The following is a 27646-nucleotide window of genomic DNA, read 5'->3' on the forward strand; positions in this document are numbered from 1 at the left end:
ATCCTAGAAGTTATTAATCTAATTTCGTATTCTTCTCACTGTGCCAACTACATAATTCTTGGCATCAGTTTTGGAAAGTAAACACACATTCTTTCATTCTGTGAATAATTATTTTGCACACTTTTCATTGATGTCAAAGAAAGAAACACATTTTTCAATCTTAGTGATGTATATAGTCTTATTATGAGAACAATACTGTGAATATTTTAATGTTTGCAACATTCTTGAATGTGGTCATTTTCATGTTTTTTGATATCGGTGTTAGTGTTCAATGCAGGCTTATTATGGATTAGATAATTATACGTGATAATAATTACTGAGGACACTTTTAATGTTGACAGCTGATAATGAATATATACTAGTGAGAAAAAATTTGAAAAATTTCAAAATGCCATTTTTCTACAACTTTATGTTCAAATAAACATTTGCGAAAATATACAATACTTACATGTCAGCATAATTATTAACTAACAAAGTTTGAGTGGTTCCAGATCAGAGAGATGGATTTTTCCTTTTATGTGGTATTTTCAAATCCACACAATTATGAATTAATTTAAAAAAAAAGGTTGGTTTATGACCTAATTAAAAGAGCCAATAATAATTGGTTTTACACACATTTAGATTGTTTTACCCTATTCTTTGTAGACACTACATCATCTATTTCTTCCTTTTAACTTAATAAAGACACCAATGGAAGTTTCTAATGTTTACACTGAAGTGATTTTGTTATTTGATGATAAAGATGCTGCCATTAATTCTGCAGTAAAATCCAAAGCTGGCAACTAATCGTTATGGGGTGTCAGAAAGTGATGGTGGGCACAGGGAGAGAGGTATGGCATTATGGTCAAAGAACATGGAATAACCTTAGGGAAAAAGCAGCTGAGTTCATCTGGAGAAATGTTTTCATTATAATGAACAGTTGGTTTGAACAGTACAATAACTGTAATATATGTGGAAAATGCCCCTGGATTCAGAGATATCAGTTTAACTATATTGTCGTTAAACACAGACTTAGAGACAGTTTAATTAATTACCTTAACTCCTAGGGAGCAGATGCAGAATCATATGATACTTTAGTACTAATAAAGTTAAACATCAGAAAATACAGGGAAAATGGTTATAGAATGACATATAGAAGCATTAACTGGGACGAAAACAAAGGAGGTGATAGAAAAAATTATGATTGAAGACAGTGCACTCATAGAGTACAAGATAAATTCCATACCTCAAAAAAGGAATATTGAAAGCTACCGATGAAAACATATAAAGAGTCAATGGGTAAAGGATAAGGAAGCCATGGATTACTAAAGAGATGATTAGAAAGATGAGAAGGAAATAGAAGAATGTAAACACGAAATGAAGTATAACAAAGTAGAAGAAGATAAATAATAAACTGAGGTGGGAAACTAATATGGGAGAAGAAGCATGGTAGAGGACAAAGTTTGAAGACATGGAGAGTTTACAAAGGAAGGATGAAATTGGTTTTCTGAACAGGAGGTACAAAGGAAAAAATACAAGTACACTACAGAAGATATGGCAGGAAAATTATTGATTGAATCAGGCAAAATTCGAGAGAAATGGAAAGAATACAGAACAAACCTATTTGGCAAATTCATGAGGTCAGCAAGCTTAAACAGAGAAAGACATATGACATAGATGGGGATAGTTTTACTCTAGGTATAATGGATAACTGATCGTGGCACTTTTCCACTTGATTAATATATTTTTATTGTACGACTGCGTTTCGATGTATTACATCATCATCAGGTCAACCTTGAATACAATACAATTCATCGAAACCCAGTCGTAAATTTTAAAAAAAATTATCAAGTGGAACAGGGCCACGATCAGTTATTCATAATGTTCGACTTTTACCACATCACGCCTGAAGCTACTCAATTTGTACTCTAGGCCTACTTGATCGCGAGATAGAAAAGTTAACGGGCGTTGTAATCATGTAGGGCCTTGATAATGGATAGCATTCCCACAGAAATACTTAAGGGCTCAGGAAAACATGGAAGGAAGAGTTGATGGGCCAATTCACAGTATTTAAGATTAAGGACTCTGGCTGGAAAATTTCATTAGAACAGAAAAGAACTTTCCCTTATTAGAAAAAAGGGAAAGTCAGCCTTATGTGAGGACTGCAGACCAATGAGTTCGATTTTACACACAGCTAAAGAGGTTCTCAGGACCATAAATAAAAGGATGGACAGTTAGATAAATGGTTACTTAGGAGATAGTCAAATTGGGTACAAGAAGGGGAGAGGCATGCATGACACCATTGCAGTAATGAGGTCACTAATAGTGGGGAACATAGAATACAATCAGAACATTTTTGCCTGTTTCACAGATTTTGAGAAAAGGGATAAAAACACATTTAAAATTTGGCCAATACTTCCTTATTCTATAGCCATTCAAGGAATCAAAAGCACTGTCAGATTCACTGCCCTCTGCAACCACCCAGTAATGCAGAGAGGAAAATTTCAAATAATGTGGAGTGATATCCAGTAACCAATTGTTTGCTAAACACCACAACACACTGCATGTCAGACTATGTATATAAGAGTACCCATTTAAGTATTCTAAATAATACATTTACTTTCTTTAAAAAATTGTCCTTTGAAATTAATTGAAAAAATTCTTCTAGCACAACTGTAAGAGAGGCAAGAGAGAGTAATCTACAAGAGAGTCAAAAACTTCTGCTCTGACTTAACTATCTCTCGTGGTGGGGCTGAAGAGGTGAAGGTAGGGAGAAGGATAGAGTGGGTGGGTGGGGACAGAGTACAGAGTACCTGTACATCATAAGGAGGAAAGGGAGGCCCATTTCAACACTCCACTCCGCCCAGAATACTACGTAGAGCTCCACAGATGGGATTTATCTATCATGGAATTAGATGCCTTCTGAGGGAGTTCTACATAGATCTGGCAGCATCATGTGCACTCCCATATGCCCTTAACTACCTTGACAAGCACACCATTTGAAGACCAAAATCACATATTATCAGAGAAATGGGCTTGGTCCAACACCATTACATGAAAACACTAATGAATTTATCTCCTCAGAGTCTAGAAGCTGAATGCAAATAAATTTGCAGCTAACCTTCTCACAGCATTAAATGAAATATGACATGAAAATACAGTAAACTTCGATATTATCCATGTGCTAATGAATGCATGATGATACATACGTAATCAAAAAATTCGGAGAATGCAGTCATAATATATCTAGATGAATATATATACATAGATACCCTCCTTTTCCAATCCTTGGGATTCATCCACGTTTTAGAGCAATGTAAAGTACATTTCTTTTAGCTTTTCACCCATTTTCATAAGAGGGAAATATAGTTTCACAAGAACACAGAACTATCATCGAGTGAAAAGAGCTTAACTTATTCTCCCCATCAATCACATAGCCAGGAAAAAAAAGACTGGATGAGCACAAATTTCAAAAAAGGATCGTTGATATGGATTTACATTCATCATATAATACCAATGAAATGATGCAGTGGAGATATTTAATGACTTATTTATCACAGAGTAAAACCATGCAATTGTTGTTGCCTTGAAGGAGAACGTGGAATTCTCAGGGCAAGTGAATGCGAGCCAAATGATAAAGGAAAGTGTACTATCCATACGAGTGAGAAATCAAAAGTAGGGATAGTACAAATGTGTTTATATTAAAACAAATACTATTGGTAACTTTTAATTTTTAAAAATTAAAAACTTTTTAAAAAAGTCGAGGTATTTCAAATTTGATTTTTATTAAAAAGAGCATTAAAGTTTTTAAGCATTTAATTATCTTCACAATTGTAATGTCATTAAAATTTCAAGGTGCTGGTGGGAAAAGAGAGAAAAACATGGATAATGTAAAGTTAACTGTAATTAGGAGCCTCAATCTTAATATCCAAAACCAAAAAATTCACACATTTGTCATTGCAAGAACTAAGTGGACTTTCATGAAAATTCATCTGATTAGACAGCTTTGATACAACATTGAATCATATGAGAACAAATTTCTTGTGGCGACAATATTTATATTTTCAAAATGATTATTTATAAATCTTGAAACCCATAGGCAATACAACTACATAAAATGGGGATTATACAAGTACAGCACTGCAACAGCCATTTTTCATTTTACCTTTTGGGTGTAAGTAACACTTTCCAATTCCATTGGCCCACCATCAAAGTCCACAGGAGTCCCGGAGTCATTGCTGCTTGAACTAGAAGTGCTGTTTTTCCTTGGGTAATGAGCCTGCATGCACCAGGCAAGATTTCACATTATATTAACACAAGCAGAGCAATTCATAAAAAGCACATTTATCGTTGCTGCCATAGCACACTGAGACAGGCACCAAATTGCAACCAAGCAATTTATTTTTTCACTATCCTATTTAATGCAAAGAGAGCAGGAATACCAAATGCCAAAGGTATAAAATAAAAGTTCTCATTCCGAATGCAATGCTTTTGGGCTGAAAAAAAATCCCAAAATAGTCCAAAGACGTTTATTTTCTGAGCAATAATTGCAACTTTTGACACTTGAGACCTTCTGGGATTACTTTCCAAAATACCAAAGAGAATAAATGAATAAAACTACACATTATTGGCAGTCGTTTGGAGTTTTCACAGACATGTTTGTAAAAAATCTTTTAAATAATTTATGAATAATACCAACATATATTAGAGTAAATTCTATTAACTTTATGCATTTATAGAAAGAATGCAATGCAAAAATTCAGCAAAGATGCGGCATGTAATATTTTTTCATTTTCAGCAGTTGGCATGACCATCACAATGCATTAAAAACATCTAGCAAAATATGACAACATACATATTTCAGGTAACTGCACTTAAAATCACGATGCCCTTAAAAAAATGACACCGCTTTCCTCATATATTGTCAAACAATATTTTGGTCATCCCATTTGGTTCATGCAGAATAATGCAAATTCTATACCTCAATAGTCAAGCAAAAGTCAAGAAACGATAATCTAAATGTGAAAGCTATGTTTAAGTAGGTATTGAAGTCAGATGGCTATTTTTGGATAGCAAAACTGTTGAATAGGATACCTTAGCTACCTCTCAGATATGTATTGCAAAACATTGTCTTTGACTAAGCCCTTTTTAATTATCTTCCAAAGATAAAGTAATGACAAATGATTACATATGCATCTTGATAGATTGTCAACACATCATTGAGTGAATGTAGAAACCAAATACAAAAATCATTCCTGCACAACTGTGAATGAAGTTGAATCCTTAAAGCAACACAATGGATAGATAGATAGATTTATTCGCCATAGAACAATACATAATTGTATAGGCTTCGTTAAGATTCAATTACATTTATAGGTTGCAATGATGCAAGGTTGTGGATATTTTATACTCTAACCAAATCAGCAAAGGAATGACAACAGAACACAAAAAGAGTCACATGACTTTGTACGGGTACATTGGCAACACCTAGATAAAAATCCATACTTTATAGCATGACTCAGCTTTGAGCAGCCATACTCAAAGTTTAACAGCCGTACTCAAAGTTGAGAAGACAAAAAATGCTCATCCTCACATTAATTTTTGACAATAACTAACTAAATGATATGTATCTGCAGTGGAGTATGTTTAGGGAGGAGGGCAATGGTATGGGTTTACACATGCATAAGTAGAGCAGCATGTAATGGACTACTCGTCTGCACAAAAGAATAGAGATATAAATTGCCTACTGTTTTTTATTGTTTTTTGCAGGGATGGCACATCATATTATTCTACCACCTCCGTCAACCAGCCCCCAAATGAGTTCTACATACTTCCGAGGAGTGTAAAGATTCTTTATACTCCACGGGTTTTCTCCATGCACAATGGGCACTAGAAAGGAGGGGAAGTGACTTTCCCTCATCTTTATGACTCATGCCACAAGAGCAAGTAGGAAATTTTCTCAAAAATTGGTGAAAACATATTACATGCTTCATTATCTAAATTAATAAAACAGAAATTTGCTGTTATTAGTCATTTAAACTGAGGTGATGCTTCAAAGAAGTTGACTGAAGAATTGGTGATTATGGGCACAAAAATGTTGTGACATTTATCATTAAAAAAATTGAAACTTCTTGTGTTCACTCCAGATTGTGAATGAGTGTCACCGGTGAAATGAAGAGAAATTTGATGTACGATGAACCTAAAATCTTGACACTGCACTGCTTTGGTGGTTCAACCAAAGGCAAGCTGAAGGCATTCCAGTTTCAAGTAGCATTATGGCTGAAAAAGCAAACCCTTAACATGATACTTCAGGTATTGAGGAAGAATTTTGTGCATTGTAGAGTAAAGGGTAGGGTATGGCTGTTGATGCAATTTAGACAGCAACATGGAATCTGTTAAGTGGGAGAATATTTAAGTGCCTACACAGAATCTGCGGACAATTTTTGAATGAAATTCAAGTGTCAATAGAAAAATTGTTTCCAGAACAAATCTTCAATGCCAATGAAATTGACCTGTATTGAAAGTGCCTCCCAAACCATTCACTTAATGTGGAAAATGAAAAATAAGCCCCAGGGCAAAAGACTTAAAAGTGAGCTATGGTTCTATTTCTAGTAATGCATCTGTATATTACAAATATGAAATATCTGAAGATATGGGTGGCAAAAACCCCTCTTTTTCAAATGATTAAAAACAAATTTACTAATTGACTATTACAATACACCTGGAAACTCTTGGATGAACTGGGAAATTTCTTAAGACCGACTGTAGAAAAAATTTGTTCCCAAAGGCCATGAATTACTGAGGGAAAAAGATTTTCATTGGAAAGCCATCCTTTTGCTAGATAATGCTCCCTCTACCCCAGCAAGGATATCTTGGCTTCAAATGATGGAGAGATATTTGTGCTGGCAGCAGTCCTGGCCATCTATGACAGATAAATTAAAGGCCAGACAAAATGTTTTCTGCACAGCATCTGTTCCTCAGTGAAATGGCTGCAATGGTGTCTGACCTGAGTTGGGCATTTGACCATTTGAGTGTTGGTGTCATGTTAAAAATACTATTCAGGAAGGCAACAGGAAACCACCACAATTACCTATCCCAAGAAATAATGATTGATGAAACAAACTAGAATAACAACTTGCAATCCAAAAATGAAACTATATTCAAATGTTATGTATTTTTCAAATAGTGCAATCTTACAAGACATTCATTTCAATTGCATTCAATTTACAAAGCTATTGCGGTACTATGTGGGGGTTTACTGTAATGAAAGCCATCAATGTTAAAATCATAGAGAGCTCTTTTAACCAGTAATTCACTTAAAACAATCTTACCTACCCTCATTCAAAACTTCCACTTATTGCTATGCCTGTATGAAAACTTCTAAAACCATTTTTATTAATGTCAAATTTATATCACCACCTTACTAGAAAGTTTAATAATCTTCATATAACTATGGTGAAAAAAAGAACCATAAAGCTGGTTCCAATAGACATAAGAATTAGAATTTACAAGTTGCCCTCCTGATAAAAATTTTCTTCTTGGACAATTTACATTATTTTGCAGAATTAGGGTGATATATTATTTCATTATAATATTTGTATCTCAGGTGCCTTGCATGTCCATTCATATGCATATGGTTTATGTTTCATGTAAACCAGTATACCTACATGTCTTACATCCAATTGTTATGGAAACCCTAGACAAATATTAGTATGAAGCTATGTCATCCTGACCACTTTTATAAAAGAAACCAGATAGACCAATCACTAGGTTTATCATCAAAACAAACCCATCACCTCTTTGTTTCAGAAGAATATCTATGCCTTGTCATTAAGAGCAACATACTTTATGAGATGCTACTTTTTAGACCACTAAGCAAACAGCCTGGTGCATGTAAACCCCAGCAGCACTTGGGCATGGCAGTACACCATGATCTAACATTTGAGAAATGCTTGGCAGAGGCTGAGCTGCAATTTGAGGAACAACATATAGCACCAAGGCACTCTCTTGAGCCCTTGCATCTGTAGCTGCAGCACAGAGCTGACCCTAGTGCCATAACAAGATAAGCTATAAAACAGAGAGGGAAAGAAAAAGCAGTCAAGGCAAGCATTGTTGCCGAGCGTGCAAGGGCAATTGATGACAACACATGAGCATTAAAGCACTCTACATATAACTGCAAACAAATTTGCTTAAAGCTAATGAGTGCTTTCTTGAGGTTTTCAATTTATATGAAAACGCTGCATTCCCATTCATAATGAAAACTATATGTTGCAGTAGATAACTTCAATGTTGTCCATAGACAGAATCTCAGAGATAAATAGCAAAGTTGAAAAATTGCAACTCTGGTTCCGAACTACTGTCACAACATCTGGGAAGACATCATAGAAACCAATACTAAATTTGCAATAGATTATTTAAAGAATTGAATTTCAATTGACTATTGTATTTTGAACCAAGAGAAATTCCATTAAATGTAGTTTCATAGTTGTATTTAAATTAATATTTATATTAAAATCATCACATCCTAACACCTCAATACCCTATGAATTTAATGACTAAGTATTGGAAAGAGATTCCTTTCAGTGATTGAGTTGACAATAGCATTAAAAATATGTTTGAACAAATTTAGATTCTGGCATAACAATGTAAAAACAGGCAGACTGGCTGCAAAAAGTTAATTACATAATAGAGCTTCAAGCATTAACTAAAAATGAGATTGCTATTCAGATATCTACAACATTCAACAAATTCATGCACTTTAATACCAAAAAATGTCTTACCTTACGTATGATGAAATAATGAGAACAACCCTTATTCATCCCATCATTTGCGTAATCTCTTCAATGCCAAAGGAATGGGAGGCATCAGTCTTAACTATTTTTCTAACATAAACACTATACTGGAAACATGAAAACCAATTTCACAACACCCCTGGTTGTCTTTTCAAGTGTTAACTAAATCAATAATCAATATTTTAAAAAAGTTACACCGCTGGGTAATTCATTATTTTATGCTTATGATATTCATCACGCATTAAGTACATACTAATATAGGTATGCCCAATGAAAATTTTAATGAACAGTCACAACAACTTAATAAAAGGGCAGAGGAACATCTACACTTCTCTCCTATGATTCACTTGAATAATTTTGCATATTCGAATGCTGCATTTACATAGATTTGAATTTGGGAACACAAAGAGTTATGGTGGCCACTCATTTCTTAGATTCCCATCCCAATCTTTTCCTCTACAAAAATACCATGTTTTTATAATTTGTAATCAAGTACTTTAAATCTGATTTGGTAGTTTTATGAATGATCTCTCATCTCTGTGTACTCCACAGGTGTCACCTATGCAAGTCATTTCTATTCACAGTTTTCTTTTTCACCAGAGACTGCATGCACAACAGCCTATGCCAAACATACTGGTGTCATCGCTAAAATGAACGTCACTATCATCAGACAGTCGCAATGCCATATCTAATTCCTCACTTTTTCAAAAAATTCATTCCCATTCTCAATTTGTTAATAAATTGACTGCTTCCATACTTATCTGCAATTTTCTAAAATATAATAGTACAAATACTCAAGCCATCTCCATTTCTTTCGGATCCCTACTCTCAAGATCCACATTTACTTCAGAGTTTACAATGGATGAAATTTCTACTACTGAGAGAATAGTTCACCCATTTCCCCTAGCAAGGATGAAGTAACATCAGGAAATTAACATTTTCCAAAGGTCTGGATAGTACAATGCAACCATTTCAAATTGTAATGTGCACATGGCAGACGACTCCGTTAAAAGTCACTGCCATGGAATCTCCCTCAGTTCCTAGGAATTTGTCAGGATAATAGCTTGAATTAACGATCTATACTAGTGAATCATTTTTACTGACAAACGGTATCACCCAATTTCCTCACGCTATGTATTTGCATTGCTGGAATTCATTCTAAGAACGATATAAATAAAAATAATGCTGCACCTCGGAAAAATTGAAAAAAAGCAACTATAGCCATTGCACCTGTTAGGAAGCTTCCACATCCATCTTCTCATTCTTAAACCGTATCTTTAACTTTAACATCTTTTACTTAACTCATACATATTTTAATTATATGGTCTTATTGACTTTTTGATGGATTAGCACCAAATAACTCATAAAAGATAACAGAAATAATACCTCAAAAATAAATTATGGTAAAATTGATCCACAATAAGAAATTCCAGAGCTTTAAAGAGCAAAAATGTACCTGGGACTCTCCATCAACACCAGCAATCCCAGGTGCTGTATTTCCTGTGAGTACAGTGGAAGTTGACCTCACTTCCTGAGTGACTACTCTCTGTTCTTGATGTGTGGCGCTTGTGCTTGTTGTATGCGCAAATGTCTTCTCTTCAATCTGAAATGGAAAATGGTAACAAATGTCACAAACACTCAAATGTGTGTTATTTCAAAGCTGCACGCCAGCCTAGAAATAGCTGATCTTATCTTCTATACTTATTTCTCATGCTGATATTAAGCCTCTCTTAAAAAATATTTCCCATATCAATAATTTAAGGAAGCAAGTGAACCTACTACAGGATTTCTCACTATGAAAATGCAATTAATCTAACCACTAACAATTCTGTCATGCAGCAATTCACACTAAGCTAATGAACTGCCACGTCAAGACTTCATCCATTTATAAAAACGTCTGGTAACAACAAAGATGAAAAAGAAAGAGAATTATGTAGTGGCAAAAATAGCAGCAAAAATGAATGAAAGTGGAAATGAAATTATTTGCTAATTCAAGATCAATGCATAACAAATGCAAATTTTGCATACACATTCAATAGCAAAGAACTATTTCCTTTTAAGTGAGTACATTTAAGCCTCTAACTCTTCACCTGCAGCAGCAATACACCTTCTTTAGATCAATCAATGTGCTATGAAAGGTTGATGTAAATCCTGCCTCATTTCCTTGAAAACATAAACGAAATTATCAATGAGTCTCAACATTATGGTTCCCTTCCATTTTCATTGTCACTAAGACAAATAACGTTTGCAGAAAATGAAGACAAGATTATTACTACTCATTAATTGGTATTTTCATTGTATGAATTTTGGTATGCACATTCAATTTTGCATTTGAGGTGGTTGGGGCCCAGGTAAGGATTACAGATGTGAATGATCTCTATCCTCTGTGGATGTTCTACAAACTAATATCTTATGCAATGCATGGCGCAGAGCGAGGGCTTTCCTCCTCTAAGCAACCATGTGGGGACCAGAGTTATACCGCTTGAAAATCCCATTTGTCCCAAGTATTCAACCCAGGATATTGAAGGTCAGTGCCCACTACACAAACAAGACCCCTGCCAATTAATGTTTCAATAGGAAATGTAATCACACCAATCACAAGTCAATCCCCTAAATTGGAAAGTTTAGGCTTGATTGATGGATGGGATGAGTTAGAAGGGGTGGACAGGGAAGGCAACACCATTCGGGACCTGACCTGGCTTGTCTTGGCATTTTTCTCCTTGTCCTCATGTGTTGTAGCAGTTCTTGTGGTGACCGCAGTGGCAGTCACATATGGAGATGCAACTCCAACGCCTTCAGAGCCAGGGCTCCCAACCCCACCGCCCGCCTCGGCCTATCTCGACCAATCACATTGAACACACTCACTTTAGACGCATGCAAGACCGTCAACATACTGTAAAAGCACTCCTCAACACTTAACATACTTTCTAGCAAGAAATGCTACCAGATGCAAACACACAAAAATGGCTACAAAAAGTACTTTAAAATTAAACTATCAAGGGAACAACTGGTTACAAAATATCAAGGAAAAAGATGGTTAAGATATAAAAAAGATGATAACTGGCAGTATTAAATATTTTGTAAAAATAAGCAATTTGCAGAAACCATGCAAAATAAAATATATCATCATAGCATCAGCAACAATCCATATGCAATGCAAAATAATGATGCATTCAAATGATCTACAATATAAGAAAAAATAAAATTTTTTAAATACTCGCCAAAAATTATTCAAGGACAAAATCACATTTAATACTAAATAATTTATTTTTACGTAAATAAGGTGAAACAGGAGAAAATGAAATGAGTTCCACTAGATCAGTTCCTAATTAGATATGCCTGAGACACTAACCAACATCTGTAAACCTATGGCATCTTGTAATACATGTATTACAATGCAATCCAAACCAAATAAACCAAACTTTAACTTTTCTGCAAGATCTATCTTTGTGAATGTGATAGTTCCCAAATGAACTGGAAAATTAGTAAATACAGCTTTCTGTGTTTTAAATTTCAGTGTGAACACCCAGCATTCCATAAAATGCTCATAATGCGCTGAAAATTACTTTGGATTAGTTATTTATTAAGTACCAACAAAAAGGAGTTAATTCAACTGAAAACTCACATTACAGAGCAAATGTCATACATTTCTCTAATTTTGATATGTCATACTGTGAATTTTGATGACTAATTTTTTTTCCCTGAAGGTTGATATAAGTCAAAGATTGTTTACAATGCTAGAAATGTGTACATATAAAGATTTCCAAAGCCTTAGCCTCATTACCTGATGTGATGCTGTCGTTTTATTAGAATTATGGTTATACATGTCTATGTTATTCCAAGTGTGCTTTAACAGGGGTTATGTCAGGGGAAATCAACAGCAATTTAAAAACTTTACCTTATTGACGTGTGTGGAAACAACATAAGCACCAGAGCCTCCTGGCGTTAAATCTTCCACTTTCTCCTCAATGTTCTGAGTCACACCTTCTGAGTCCTGAACAACTGTTTGCTTGGTAGTGGTTTTGACGATTTTGGGACCAGTGGTTTTCAGTCCAATTTTGGCTGTTGATGTCAAGTCCCTCAATGCCCCCTCCCGTCCCTCTCCATACTCCGACAAATCACTGCTGTCGTCACTTTCAGAGCCATCATCGTCAGATATTCCCCCGATTCCAGCCACCACCACACCCTTTCCACCCAATGCACTCTTGCTCTTAGACTTTTTCCCTTGTTTATCATCCTTGGCCTGTTTCTGGTGGGTGGTTCCCGCTGCCCTGCCACCCAGGAGTCCCACCATCCCACTCCCAACTTGGCCTTCCTTCTCTCGGCCTGTGCCATTTTCAAGACCCCCTCCAGCACCCTCCGTAGCCTTCTTGTGTCCACCCACACCCAACATTGCCGCATGATCTCCAGACAAGGGCTCAGTTTTGCCACCAGTTTGCTGTCTGGCACCAGTCATGTGCATCACCACCTGCGAGGAGCCATCGCCAGGGAACTCGAGGACCACCTCGCCTGTGGGTTGCTCCATCACCCCCTTCTGAGTTTCCTTCCTGCGTGCTGACTCAACGTAAGTGATCCCCGGGGTGGTGATGACCCTCGACAGATCGTCATCCTGACCACTGGGCGACAAGGCTGCGGCAGCCGCTGCCTTCTTCTTCTCAGCACTCTCAGCAACACGCTGCGCTTCCCCAGGGGCATAGTTGAAGGCCAGCCCCGTGGCCTTCTTCCCAGATGAGGGTGACTTGTGTGTTTCGGAGGTGGAGTTGGGCCTTGAGCCCGTGCCCTCTCCCTCGCCAGCCTTGGGGTCCTTCTCATAAGTGAAGCCCTGCTGCATGAAGAGGCGGTGCCGCCTTGCACCAGGGGACTCCTCCAACTCCCCATCTTCTGTCACATAATCATACTCACGAGTGTACCCTGGAAGCTGGGGGGAACCCTGAGGGGGTCCACCCCCTGGGCTAGACTCCCCAATGCCACCTCCACCACCACCCCCAACTCCATTCTCCCCCTCTCCCTCCTCCTCCTTTATGACCCCCTCACCAGACACCCGCCCACCACCACTGGCCCTGCCCTTCTTCTCTCCCTTCTTGTCACCTTTACTACCATGGGAGCTCCTGAACAGGAACCCTGGGCTCTACATAACAAAAAGGAAAATGTCATGCAAGTTGGATAAAAATAAATGCTATGAAGGTCAAACAAAAAATAACTCCATGCTTTTTCAATACAAAATTGAAGGAGAAACAATTCTTAAATTGGAAACGCGCATGCTGCCATTACATATACTTTAGAAAACTCAATGACTCAATAATCATGCCAAACAAACTAAAATAAATATGTGAATAAGTAAGGCGGAAGAGATCACAAACAATCCAAACTTGAGTACTACATATAAATATACAAAAATTAAAACACACAGTTTTTCATGTACCATATATTGAATTAGGCATTCATGTTTTCATTCATTATTCAAAATATGACTACCAATTACTGCTACCTTTATCTTGATCTTCTCCTTCTTCTCCTTCTTCTTATTCTTTTGTGGGAGTGAGGAAGAGCCACCAGACACCTCGAGGGAGTCATTCGCACCCTCCTCATCTTCCTCTTCCTCCCCTCCCTTCCCATTCTCGTCTATGATCTTGCCCCCATCGCCCCCTTTTGCATCTGCTACCTGCTGCTTCTTATCCTTCTCCTCAGAATCCTTCTCCTTCTTCTTCTTGCCAAAGCCTAGTGCACCCGGGGGAAGAACTGCTACACCCCCAACAGGCTTCTGCCAAATCAAAAGGATGTTTTGTTTTCAAGCGCATGCCACCAAGCTTAACTCCAGAGTTCATAAAATGACTACGAATACAAAATGTACCTGCAACATTTCAGATACAGACCACAGAGAAGTGCACTGCACCACTGGGTTGTTTGGATAAAAGGAATAAATTACTGGTATGGATATGAAAAGGAGTACATATACTAACTAAAACAATTTCACTCAATTTTATGAATCATGCTTTATTAATTTTAAAATATTGGCAATGGCCAGCTTTGAGAATATCAAAAATCTGATACACAAGGCTATTCTAATAATACATCATCATAGGTCCACCATAATTTTCTGATTATAATATACACCCATTGTAAGAATTACTCATACTTCACGAACAAAATTAAGAATGTTTTTGTTAAATTTTCAAGCACCCCATTAATAACCTTCCTCATCTCAAAATGCCACCCTTTTTAATTCCCTGATTAGTTTCAGGTGGATGGAGCCTTATCACCCACCATCCCAGTATGTTTTTATGTACTATTTTTTTTGCTGAAGACCAATTTTTACATGGTATGTACACCGTCACTGGCCACAGTAATAAACTTCATTGTAGTTATCAAAATATTGTTTGTATGTGATGTAGACGGCATTTTGTATGTGATGTGGAAGTTTTTTGTATGTGATGTACAAGTGTCATTGTATGTAAAAATATTTTGTCTCTTATTTGTTTTTATAGTGCGTGTACGTATGTAATTTTTGTTGTAAGAGTCCTATTTGACCAAACTTGACCGTTGCCACCAGGAAAATTGCCTAATTGCAATGTAATTGTAAAATAAAGTAAAAAATAAATAAAGTAAACAAAAAATTTTTTAAACTAAAAATTAGGTATTCAACCAACAAAAATAACAACCATGTGTTGAACTGTGTAGTCAACTTGACACTCAGGTTACAATCCTTAATGCTTTAATTTCAAATGTGGTCTTCGAACAAGACGAGCCACAATGGAGGCTGTGTTTGGGCACAGGGCATCATGGTGGAATACCCTGAACAGGATATCATAAGCACCATTGCTTGGTTATATTTACTGGAATAAATTAAACTCCTTCCTACCACCTGCACTTCCCATTTACAGTCAGTACCCCCTCTTCTCACCATCAAATTCGGATGCCTTGTAATAAATTACATACATGCACTAACAAATCCTGCCATTATAAAAGTTACATTTGAATAGTTAAACTATATCAGTATTAAAATAAATAGAGAAGTTATGCCTCTGCTTCTCCAGAAATTCAAGTGTTTTCCATTTCCACTTCATCAGCTGATTATCAGATGGGAACACTTAATTACCACACTCTTTCATTTGAATATATATTTGGCTTTTTCCTGCTAGGAATCCACACCATTAAATCTTTGGCACTAGCCTTGTGTTTGTCCTCTATACCTGCTTCTATACCTTTTCCCTATTCCTATTTCTGTATGTAAAAGATTGCAGTGAAATTCATGGATGGTGGGCATCTTCAGGCCAAGAGGCAGCCTCTTTATGAACGTAATATGAATGAATCCATGAAATGCTCAGTCAATGAGTTCCGACTGTCCTGACACATACATATACAAATACACATATGTAAAATTAGCCAAGACGGGAATTTTTATGAGAAAACATGCATATTATATAAAGAAAATTATGGGAACTCAGAACCTCTAATCATAGTACTTTTCATTTGAGTAACATTATTTAGAGACTATAAGTCACTTTATATCAGAACTCCATTTTGAATTATCTACTGATATATCAGAATGCAATCTTCACAGCATCATCATCAGCATTTGAATCCTAGGATTGGTTTACTGCAGCTACTACATTCTACTCTAATTAGAATGCAAGGCAAGGAAGCATATTCTAGGGAGAATAACGAGATGGTTTTCAGTTTCCCTTCCACATTGCAGTTCTGTGGCTGATACTGTGAACTTCACTCTCGCCTGCAGCTGGTGCTGGGCTGACCCTTTCGATCTGCACCACTAGTGCCTAATGGTGAAACTGCTGCCTTTCACCATGAGTTCAGGGGAGCTTTTTAGTAGGAGTCTGTTTTATTTAGTATTTTTCTCTTTGTCTTGATCAAAAATATCATTATCGTGTTTTTTTTCTGTTAATACGTGGTTGCCTCATTCCAAAAAACCATTAACAAACGCTTCACAGCATGTACATTTCAAATTTGTCTCGATTTGAAGTTATGCTAAACACATAGAACAAAGGTTCTTAAGCATCTTAAAACAAATGAAAATGTAAAGATTAGTGAATATTAGAAAGCATAATATTAATGTTTTGAAATGTTTTACTGACTATGACAACTTTTGAGTTTAACAATAACCACAATATATGTTTGGTGCATTCAAACAAAACTTTTATTTCATTAATATTGAATTCATATAAATTGCATTTCACTCCTACCAAATTAGATTTTTAAATGAAGTGATATTTGAATATTTAATGCTCAATTAATTTTAATTCCCAGATAATATGCACTTCAAAAATATCCACCAATAAAAGCCAATACTTAATTTGGATTTATGAAAAGATTCTTTGAGGAGTGAACAAAATAAATACTTATGAAAATTTGACAAAATTACAAAATATCCTGGGCACCTAAATTAGCAAAATGCACGATGTGAAATAACTTAATATTACTTACGTGCAACATATTAAATCTAATGTTCAAGTACTAACATCTTATCATGATGGTAATACCATACCTCTATCCACAAAAAAATAATTAGTCAATCAAAGCTCAATTTCACATCAATTTCATGAAGAACTTCCTATGGAATAATTGCAACAGGAGAACATTCATGAATAAAACTGATTCACTCTCTTTTTACCATCACATGTCAAACTGTACTTCACTAATATGGTAGTTTTGTCTCCAATTTAAAGGAAAACCTTTTCATATTAAGGTAAATACTGACAGAAATAACTTTCCACTGGGGATCGAGCTCATTAAATAATTCACATTCTGGAGAGCAAAACTGGTAGAAATTATTTAATTAAAAGAAATATTTCTCCCTAGTCTTCATCTAGTACTTGGCAGGACACATAATTCAATGGTTCATTTTTCACCAGATTTTCAATGAATAACTGATGAAGCAGCTAAGCTGTAATGGCGATATAAAGAGCTCACAGAAAAGGATGAAATAATTATCTATATAAATTCGAATATTATCCTCGTAACATTTTTTTAAATGTGTTTTTATTTAAAGGGAAAATATTCTAAATCTGCGATGCAATTTTCTTCCAATTTTTTCATACAATAAATGAATTGGAAAATTTTCATAATAAAAAAATCATTAATGCCTACATGTTATATGAGGCGACCATAATTACCAACTTTCATAATATGAAAATCTTGGGAAAGATAATAAGGCAAGACTTATATGAATGTAGTAGTGTGTACCAATTAAAATATGTATCAAATAAATGTTACACACAATGACATATTAAGGGAATTCATAAACTAAATTTTTCTACACTCATTGAGATATCCTTTGATCGTGCAAATATATCTTCAGAATTCTACCTTAAAATATTAAACAATGACAGCTATTTATGAGAATTCTAGAAATGGAAACTTTAAAGAATTAAACCAAGTTACTTACTAGAGAAACACTACTTACTGGTATTACTTTAAAATTAACACAGAAAATATCCCACATACCTAGCCATTCTGTTCTACCAATGCCATTACATCCAAACTAATATAATCACCCCAAGTTCAGCAGTTCTCTTTACTTAAGGAATACTCTTTTGATGATGTGGGTCAATCCTAACATAGCAACTAAGAACTATGATATCTACAATCATAAAAACTTAAGGTAAAATATGAATGCACAATTCATAGCGGAAAAAATAAATAATTAAAACACCTAAGACATTCTATAATATTTAGTTTTAGCGAAGTTAATAAAAAAACAAGTATTTAAAAATAACTCAAACCAACTATAATTGTTCAAGTTTTTGGTGTCATTGTTTTGAAATTTAACAAGGAAAATTTAAAGTTATACATTGGCTAAAAGCAAGTAAAAATATCAGGGCACCATTAAATTTACTCCAGATCCCTGAAAATAATACATCTAATTTTACATTCACCAACTAAATTGCAAACATTTAATACCTTTCAAGTTAAGATAAAATGATGTAGAAATTACATTAGAGACACATAACCATTTGAAGACAGCTTAAATTGAAAAAATATTCCATACAAAAGGAAATACCACAGTCAGTTCTACTGATATCCACTCATCAAAGAACCCTTTAGAGAAATGTAAAACAGCACATTAGGATATCTACAATGCACAAAGATGCCATGCCGATGTCCTGTCCAGGTGAGAATTAATGTTTAAAACTTAAACACAAGCATAATGAAAAACCTGCGAAACAAATACCTTAATTTTAGTATCCAATATAAAGAACAAGCAGAACTAAAAAAAAAAAATTATTAGTGATAGATGCATTAAGGAAAGGAAGTGTATGCAGACACATAAGAGATGGTTTCTAGAAGAAATCAAAGCTACATAATGTTGTAATGCATAGCCAAATACAGAGATTACCTCAGATTAGAAGCATGCCGAGGATGATAGGAAATCATTTGGGATGTGGAAGGTAGGAGTTTTTCTTGAATGTGTCCAGATTAAGCTTTAAGCACCATGTGTAGTGGAAAGATAATGGTAAATTCCTCCTTGTTGTTTTTGTAATAGTCAAAGTTACCAAACAAATGTAAGGGATGGCACACTCGGTTTACATGATTGTTATCCATTGTTAATTCACAAAATAAAACATTCTAGCACATGAGAGCCATGTATTTCAGCTTCATTATGTTATCTAGATTGAAATTTTAACAATTCTGTGTTGAATTACCATCATCTCCAACAAAACTTAAAAGATAAAATTGATACATGAATACATCATCAAATCCAGGCCGCTAATATTACTGACAAAGAGGCTTCAAAAATACCCAAAATATATTAATCGCAGTTGCACTGCATCTCCTCTACACCTTTGCATCATCGAAACCATGCGGAAGCAGTTAATGATAAATTTACTTCTACAACTTTAAGCGATTCTTCCCAAAATCTTCTCTTTTTTTTTTTAAATTTTACAAGTAACAAAACCATAACTAATTTATGCAAGTTTACCAAAAAGCAAAACATAAGGATAAAAATGAAAGTTCTCCAAAGTCTTGTATAAAAAGCTTTACAAGCTATGAGTGACATGAACTGAGTTTGGATGTTCACGAGAAGCCACAAAAATCAAGGACTGCATAGGCAAGTTGAAAACTTGGAAATTATCGCAGTGTAAGCAGAGACATAATTATAACAATAATTATAGATCCAAAATCCTATCAATCCTCTCCCCATGTGAGAGTCAAAACACTCCATCCCACAAAGACATTCAAACTTCACTCTCGAACAACCATTATTATATTTATCTCACGGACACCATTCTTCTACCTTAGGTTTACCCTCAGAGGGCGCTCCGTCCGCCTGTTTCCGGCCCCCACGGTGCCTGTCACTCTTTGCCCCACCCTTCCCACCATCCCCTAATTCTTCCCCCTCCTCCTCCTCCTCCAGATCTTCCCCCGCTTCATACTCTCCTTCCATGGAACTTGTCGAACTGCCAGAGCAGGTCGTTGTGCTGGCCTTCCTTCCAAACTGGATGGGGGGGCGAGGTGTTCCCCCCACAGTGAAGTGAAGGCACATGGACGGGTGGGTGGAGGATGAGGATGGGTCAGATCAAGGGATCGATCAGTTCAAGGGATTGACGAGGATTAATGTGGTGGGCGTCCAAGCATGCCATGGGGCAGAGCAGGGGTAAGATGGGCCAGGGTTCGGAGACGGGAGGGTCCCAGGTGTGCCGTAGAACAAGCGTGGAATGGATGGATTGAGGGTTAGTACAACAGCCACACAAAACCACATGAAGATGAGCAGAAATATTAGTTAGCAGAAGAGTATGCACATCTTTTACATCTATTCCCTAGAGTATTAGTGGGTTTCAATATGCTCTGAATGGCAATGCCTTTTGTGCAAAGCCTTTTCAGACAATGTCTTGTTGATAACTAGATATCCAAGCAATTAACTCTTAGAAAAACAAGCTTATTTATCATTACAACACTGCAACTGAAGAGACCTTAACTGAATTAGAGAGGTCTGAGCCATTGCACCTAATTCAATATTCATGTTCTGGTTAGTAAGAGAAATATATAGCACATTTAAAGTCAAACCAGCCAATTCCAACATATTTTTTTAATTTACAATATTCTGGCCCGTAATTCATTTTTAATGTTTAGTCACTTTGGCATTTGTAGGATAAAAGTCAGGAAAAATTACCAAATTATGCAAATATATTAGTATTGTAAATAAATTTTAGAACATTGACACACATTAACACCTTCAATTTAGAGACTTATGTTTAATGCCTATGTATGCTGAAGTATTCATCAAATTTGAAATAAATCTTACATTTCAAACCAATAATAAAATAAATCTCTCAGCCAATTCACACTGCAATAACATTTTTATATGCTCATAAACTCCTGCATGAATTCATACTCAAGGAGTTTTACACAATATTAAAATCAAAATTACATAAGACCTGACACCTGAAATTACTGCTCACATGCACACATTGAAGAACAAAACCTGATCATCATAACTGGAGCTTGAAGAACACGTTATCATTTGCTTGGAACCAAAGACCTAACACCCATTGCATTGTTTACCCAAAATAGCAACCAAGCACCAACTACAATTTGCTTGCATCGCTTTTTGGAGTGTATAATCACGCTTGAAGATACTTATTTTTATCAAATTAATAAAGAAAGAATAATGATGATTTACAACAACCAAATCCTGACAATCAATTCTCATGTTTATAAGAGTGAACGCTTAAAAGTTCAATAACTAACCGACAGAATGGTACATTCATCCCCTTAAGGCCTTTTAAGATCTACTCAAGCAATGTGTGGAAGATGATGACACCAACTGGATACTAAGTACCAGGACCACGGTGGCCAGCAAGCAGGTGAATTCTAATTCCAGATTTTGAAGAATTCTTTACTCAGGCTTCTGTGCCACTATTGCAACTACTTTATTTCCCTGATGTAATCCAATGGACACTACTACATTTACAAGCACAAATATTTCAGCATTGCCTCATATAATACAGATATCCATGGGCAGAAAATGAATTTACAAAAATAGTTATGAAAATCCGAAGGCTCACCTAAATAAAAATCCTGCTCACACCAGAGAGATCATCACACTTGTGGTTTTGGAGTCTTATATATGAATTTTTGGCTTCTATGGTGGATGTTAACTGCACTATAACACCTTTTTGAATTTCTTATTTCTAGCATTCAAGAAATACAAATACATAAACAAATGAAAATACATGAGAATATAAGTAGGTACCTATTGTTAGTAAACATAATTCCTATTATGCAATATTTATCCACTGTAATATTCTCACTCCAAGAAATAAGCACCAGATTATTACTACATAGCTGAAGTGCAGCAGTCAGTAGGCAGACAGTTGTTTCCTTGTGTGGCACTCAGCTAACCCAGTTAATGGCACACAAATGTTCCTTCAATGAGCACATACAAACGCAGACACATGATGTGCAGCATTCTATAACTGTCTCTCAGTATACATATCACATTGAAAGCTGCTAATTAAAAAGATTGCTACAACAGTCATTCACATCATATTCAAATGGAGAAAATGCAACAATCATTTTTTTTCCTCAAACTGTCCACTGTCTATATTTCAGGAAAATGACAATAATTCTTCATAATACATAGTTTTGCTGCTCAATTCCATGATATTTTCAAATTTTTTTCATTCCTGGCTTTTTGTCAGGCTTGGAGAATTCAATAGCAGCAGGAAGTTCTCCAGGGCTAATTAACATTTTAACTTTAAACTAATTATTCATGCACTTATGTTTTCCTCATTTGGAAGTTATATTAGATAAAATGTAAGAATCATTCCGGAGTAAATATTTTCTTCAGTCTTTATTTTCAAAGCTAATAGCCTAAGATTAACAGATTAATAACCATCAATTTTGGCATTATTAATTGAAAAGAGTGTCAGAAAATGATAGAAGAGTTAATGGCCATCCCACAGGTAGTAAGAAAACAGTTTCAATAGATGAAACTAATGCCAATAGACCTGCCAACTGTATGTATTTTAGAAAGGTCTGTAAAGTGTGGCACCTCCACATTTTATCCAACAACTAAGCTCAAATAAGAAACACTTCACGAAGGAGGATTATCAAAAGAAGAAACATCAGCCAAAATAAAATCAAGTTCACTACAAAATCCATAAATAGTTGGATGAATTATTTGCATATCAAGCAAATAAAAAACTTAATACCATCTCCATAATGTCTGTGCAGTCTAAACAACATTCAAGGTATGGGATTTTTGTTTGCATCTTATTATATGCTAGTGCTACTATTACTATTGACATGTAAAATTACATGGATCTGAAGACCAAAAAAAGTATTTGATATAAAATAAAATATATATGCACTTTTGAAGTGACTACGGGAATGAATAAAAATACTAAAATAGGGCAAATAACTCCTCTGATTTGTACAAAAGGAATCTTCTGACCAAATAAACAGTTCCATTTACCTGAAATTAATTTTAGCCATCATAAATGGGGCCAGCAATTGAAAATCAGTTTTGCCACTGGTCCGCAAGTTTATAATCATCAAGTGCACATTAAAATAGAACAAGCAATTATTTAAAATAAAAATTTTAAAACTCTACACTAAAAAAACAAAAGTCTAAATATTCATTAAAAGCAGTGATCAAACTTAAATATACTTAAATATTTTCCAACATCTTGAGCACTCAAATAATTCATTTATCAATGACCATAAGCATTTTGATTTAGCTATAAAAAATGTGTTCAAGGAGGTATCTATAATAGGTGACTAAAAATTAATTTAGCTCCCATAAAATATATAATAGCACAGGTAACTGGTGACCTGAAAACAACAGCATAAAACAGAATAATCCTCTGAAAAATGAAATAGAGAGGCTACAATTATCTATGCACTGGAGAAAAGAATATCTAAAATTCTACTACTTTGGCATCTCTATGGAGTGGGGAGGATTTAAAAAACTAAAGACATACTATAATATTTGCATTCTAATTAAAATGTCACAATTAATGATTTTGCTCAAGGAATTGCAAAATTATCAACAATTATGCCTTCTCAATGCACCTTAGTAATGCCCAATTCCATACCTATTGTTGCCTGACCTTTACATACTTGCCCTGAACTTAAAGGGTAATATTAAGATTAAATATTCCCTTAATTAGACAGTAATGGAAATATGACACCAGGGTAAAATTAATTTCTAACCTTATCCTTGATTTTTTCAACCTTAGTCTTCTTCTTAGCTGCCTCTCTCTCTTTTTCCAGCTGCTTCTCATCTATGCTGTCCATTTCTGGAATGTGGTCAGGGGGGTGAGACATTGTGTGCCTCTTGGATGCCTCATACTCTTCATCAACCGGTTTCATTCCACCAAGAGCTGCAATGGCAATGATTTTGCAATAATAATATTGGCATATTTGGGATCCAAGCATTAGGGAAATAATTGTCAAAAATAACAGGTATACCACAAGAAAATACAAAAAAAACTAAGCAAAGGAGTGGTAACTGCAATGCTTTCCTTGAAATACTGTCACCGAATGTTCAAGACATGAAGAAATTATGAATATTTATTGTTCCATTCATAACAACTTAGTCATCTCATTCAAATGAACAACAACAAAACAGTTTCCAATTAACTAATACTAAGTTAGCAGCAAACTAATGCATATTAGAAATGGTTACACCTTTTCCATTAAGATACAATAACCCCAATCACATAGGGATACAAACAGAGGTACTCCCCGATTTATAATGGTAAAACCTACAACCATTCAAAATTTTCAATGATATAACAGTTTGAGGTAAAATTATTAGCTGCCATGAAAATTTCACTTTAATTTTCATGGAAAATCACGTATAAAGAGTGTAACTCTCTGGGAATTATTATAATACATGGGTCTCACTGACGGGTAAAAATCATTTTACATGACAATTCATCATGTAGGCAAGTCGCTATCAAGCTTTACATAAATTTTGTATCAGTATTAAGTCCATTCGCAATGCTGACTATGGGGATAACTGAGGACAAAGGAAAATACTTGATTACCAACGTTTTGGTGGTTCAAGAAATAATACCACCATGCAGTACATTCACTTGTTCATAATGCAAACACAGGATAAAGTACTGATTTCATGATATTACCCCCAATTGTAATGAAAAATTGTGATATTTGGTTAGGCATTGCAAGGCTTGTATAAAAAGTATTGGTAACAATTTGTTCCTGACGTGTGGGTGAAGTGCTGATTTCGAACAATAGTTTAAATGTGCGCATGCTTGCAGATTGTATTGGTATTGATAAGATGATACTACACACCATCATCACTAAAACTTGGGCGATGTGAAAGATCTGTGCTAAACTCGCCCTGAAAGTCTTGACAGACAACCAAACGCAAAGTCGACTGTCTGCTTGCAAAGACCTTCTGCAACGACATCAGGATGATTCCCCAACCCCTTCACAGTCTTGACTTTGCACCAAAAGTGGAATCCTTTCTCAAAGGACCCCATGATGGGAACCTAAGCGTTGTCAAAGAAGCTCGCACATGTACCCTTAAGGACCTTCTGGAATCCATGTACCAGGGTACTTTTGAGTCGTGGAAAACCACAGGCAAAACTGTGTCAACGCTCAAGAGATGTACGTTGATGAATTTTGAGGCATTGTAGCAATATATGAAATAAATCTATTTTTCCCCCTGAAACTTTTCCCGGTACTTTTTATACAAGCCATGCGTGAAACATGAATAGAGGCTACCCATAATTTGCCATTAATGAAGACATGGCTTGTCAGAGAAACTGCAAAAATCACAAATGCAAACCACCATATGGCCAGATTAATTTTTTTTAGGGAGTTTCAAGCACTGGATACTGTAACAGAGTAGCATCATACCAACTCTTAAAACTTTCATATGCTGGAACTGTTTGCTAAAAAATGATAAAAGAAAGTCTAAAAAAATCAAGATTGTGCCACTATAAAAGTTACTGACAATATTAGAAAACTTTTTTACAACAAATAGTGTCACACCTTTGATAACCATTGTCAAATATTCATTGTTGGCTCTCCCAGCAAGCAAAGATTGGTATTTCTACCTGGATAATTTACAATCACTCTGAAATTGTTTAAGTATCTTTAAACTCATGAATTTTTCCTGTGTATTTTCACTCTGACTTCCATCAACATATATCACTTTCCTATGTTTCTGATTAGGAGGCATCTCAATGCATATAACATGTAATCAGCTGGCCTAAGGTTGATGCATGCATCATATTCTAGCATTCTTTTTGCCACATTTCATTTATAATTGCTTGCTGTGTTATCAATAAAAAAATGAAAATAAGTGAACAATATTTTTATGCATTTATGACTACATTTAAGGCTAAAATTACCAGTCACATTAATTCATTTGCTTCTTAAAATGTTAACTTACACTGGAGGTAAAGAAAACAATTAATGGATTCAACACATTATGCAAGTTATAATATTTAATTAGGAGAAAACTCAAATAGTAAACTGAGAAAATAGGAATGTCCGCTCAAAATTTATAAGTAAAAATGGAGGATGCAATGAAGAAAAATACAGATTTGGAATCCAATCCCATTGAAGTTTCAATTTGTTCCATACCTAAAATATGGTGAAATTTCTGTCTCCCAAAAAATTCTTAGCTTTCCTCCACCCTTCAGCAAAACCAGTATACACTTTCTAATTGAAGGAATTATGGATTCAAATGCTTATTTATTTGTTCAAATGGAGGGGGAATCTTAGGAATTTCTTACATCAGAATGATAATGTGATAAGTATTTTGTTACAGCCTATATACCTCATGTTTTGGAAAGCATTACCAATCAAACCAGCCACAACATAGCCACATCCTTTGTATTTCTTCTTAATCAGCTAAAACTAAAGTTTTGATGATGATGCAACCTCAGTGCAATCACCCAACATCAATCCATCTTCAAATAAGTTATTCACTGTACAGAAATATCCATTTATGAACCAAACTACAAAAAGATTATTCCGGGAGTACCTACATGTATAACCACATAGAACTTATTACAGATAGCATCTAGCATGTAACTGTTCATTAATGTCCCTTTCTAAATTAAGCAATTATTTTAAATCAAGAAAATGGACATCCACCATGGAGTGACAAGAACAAGTAGCAAAAGAGGTCATACACATGTTAAAGTGGAAACATTTCATGTCAAGCTGTAAGCTACACTTGATGCAGATATTAATTGCCCCTCACTCATGTGCAAAACTATTTGTATTGAATGGTTATTACACCAGATTATTGAACACTCAACTAACTTTTTGTTAAACCACAACTATAAGCCAAGCATCCAATTAAGGAATAAAAGGTGAATATGAGACAATCATGCTGAACCACAAATGCCATAGGCTGGGGGAAGGAGTCAGCCACTGTTCCTTTCTCCGAGCATTCAAGGTTGGACTAAGGGTGGGAGCAAGTAGCCCTGTGCAGGGGTCATCCAGCAGAGAAAGCGTGACCAATGAGCAGTGCACCAACTAGCCATTCCTGTGCCCTGGGCAAGATTTCAGAGTGCATCCTTTTCACGAAAAAAGTCTTTATGCCATGAATTCCATTACTTTAATTATTTCATTGACAAAATGCATTAAAAAACAAATGACTTAAAACAATATCTCATAACACTTCTTTGATTATTTAAATTATTTTATAATGCCATTGAAATGCATCCCAAACGTCTCTTTAGAGGTACCAGGGTATCTTACGGACCCCAAGCTAGTCACCACACTGATCTTAGGTCTACTAGTGTTAGTCCCCTTTTAGTGTGTGCGAATAGAGGTGCAAAGAGAGAGAGAGAGAAAGGGAGAGAGATCTTAGCGGGGGAAGGGTGCAGACGCCAGGGGGGGTGGGAGGGTGTGTGTGTGTCAGA

The 27646-nt window shown here is 35.5% G+C and overlaps 1 protein-coding gene across 5 annotated transcripts in view; it reads right to left on the reverse strand.

Annotated features, from left to right (window-relative positions):
* cora (erythrocyte membrane protein band 4.1 like coracle) overlaps window positions 1-27646 on the reverse strand; it is a 146064-nt gene that overhangs the window by 7475 nt on the left and 110943 nt on the right. For 2 of the 5 annotated variants that reach the window (XR_011702115.1, XM_071592791.1), the window contains exons 10-14: window positions 23946-24115; window positions 14260-14532; window positions 11467-11604; window positions 10228-10374; window positions 4145-4258 (exon numbers count right to left, since the gene is read on the reverse strand). Coding sequence is in view for 4 of the 5 variants with exons in the window: in XM_071592791.1 (XP_071448892.1) it covers window positions 4145-4258; window positions 10228-10374; window positions 11467-11604; window positions 14260-14532; window positions 23946-24115 (842 nt within the window). In the remaining variant the exon portion in view is untranslated. The remainder of the gene's footprint in view (window positions 1-4144; window positions 4259-10227; window positions 10375-11466; window positions 11605-14259; window positions 14533-23945; window positions 24116-27646) is intronic. The other 3 variants (XM_071592794.1, XM_071592792.1, XM_071592793.1) reach the window with 2 other exon arrangements.

The sequence above is a fragment of the Hetaerina americana genome, unplaced genomic scaffold (assembly GCF_022747635.1).
Source record: "Hetaerina americana unplaced genomic scaffold, ioHetAmer1.1.p SCAF_5, whole genome shotgun sequence".
NCBI lineage: Eukaryota > Metazoa > Arthropoda > Insecta > Odonata > Calopterygidae > Hetaerina > Hetaerina americana.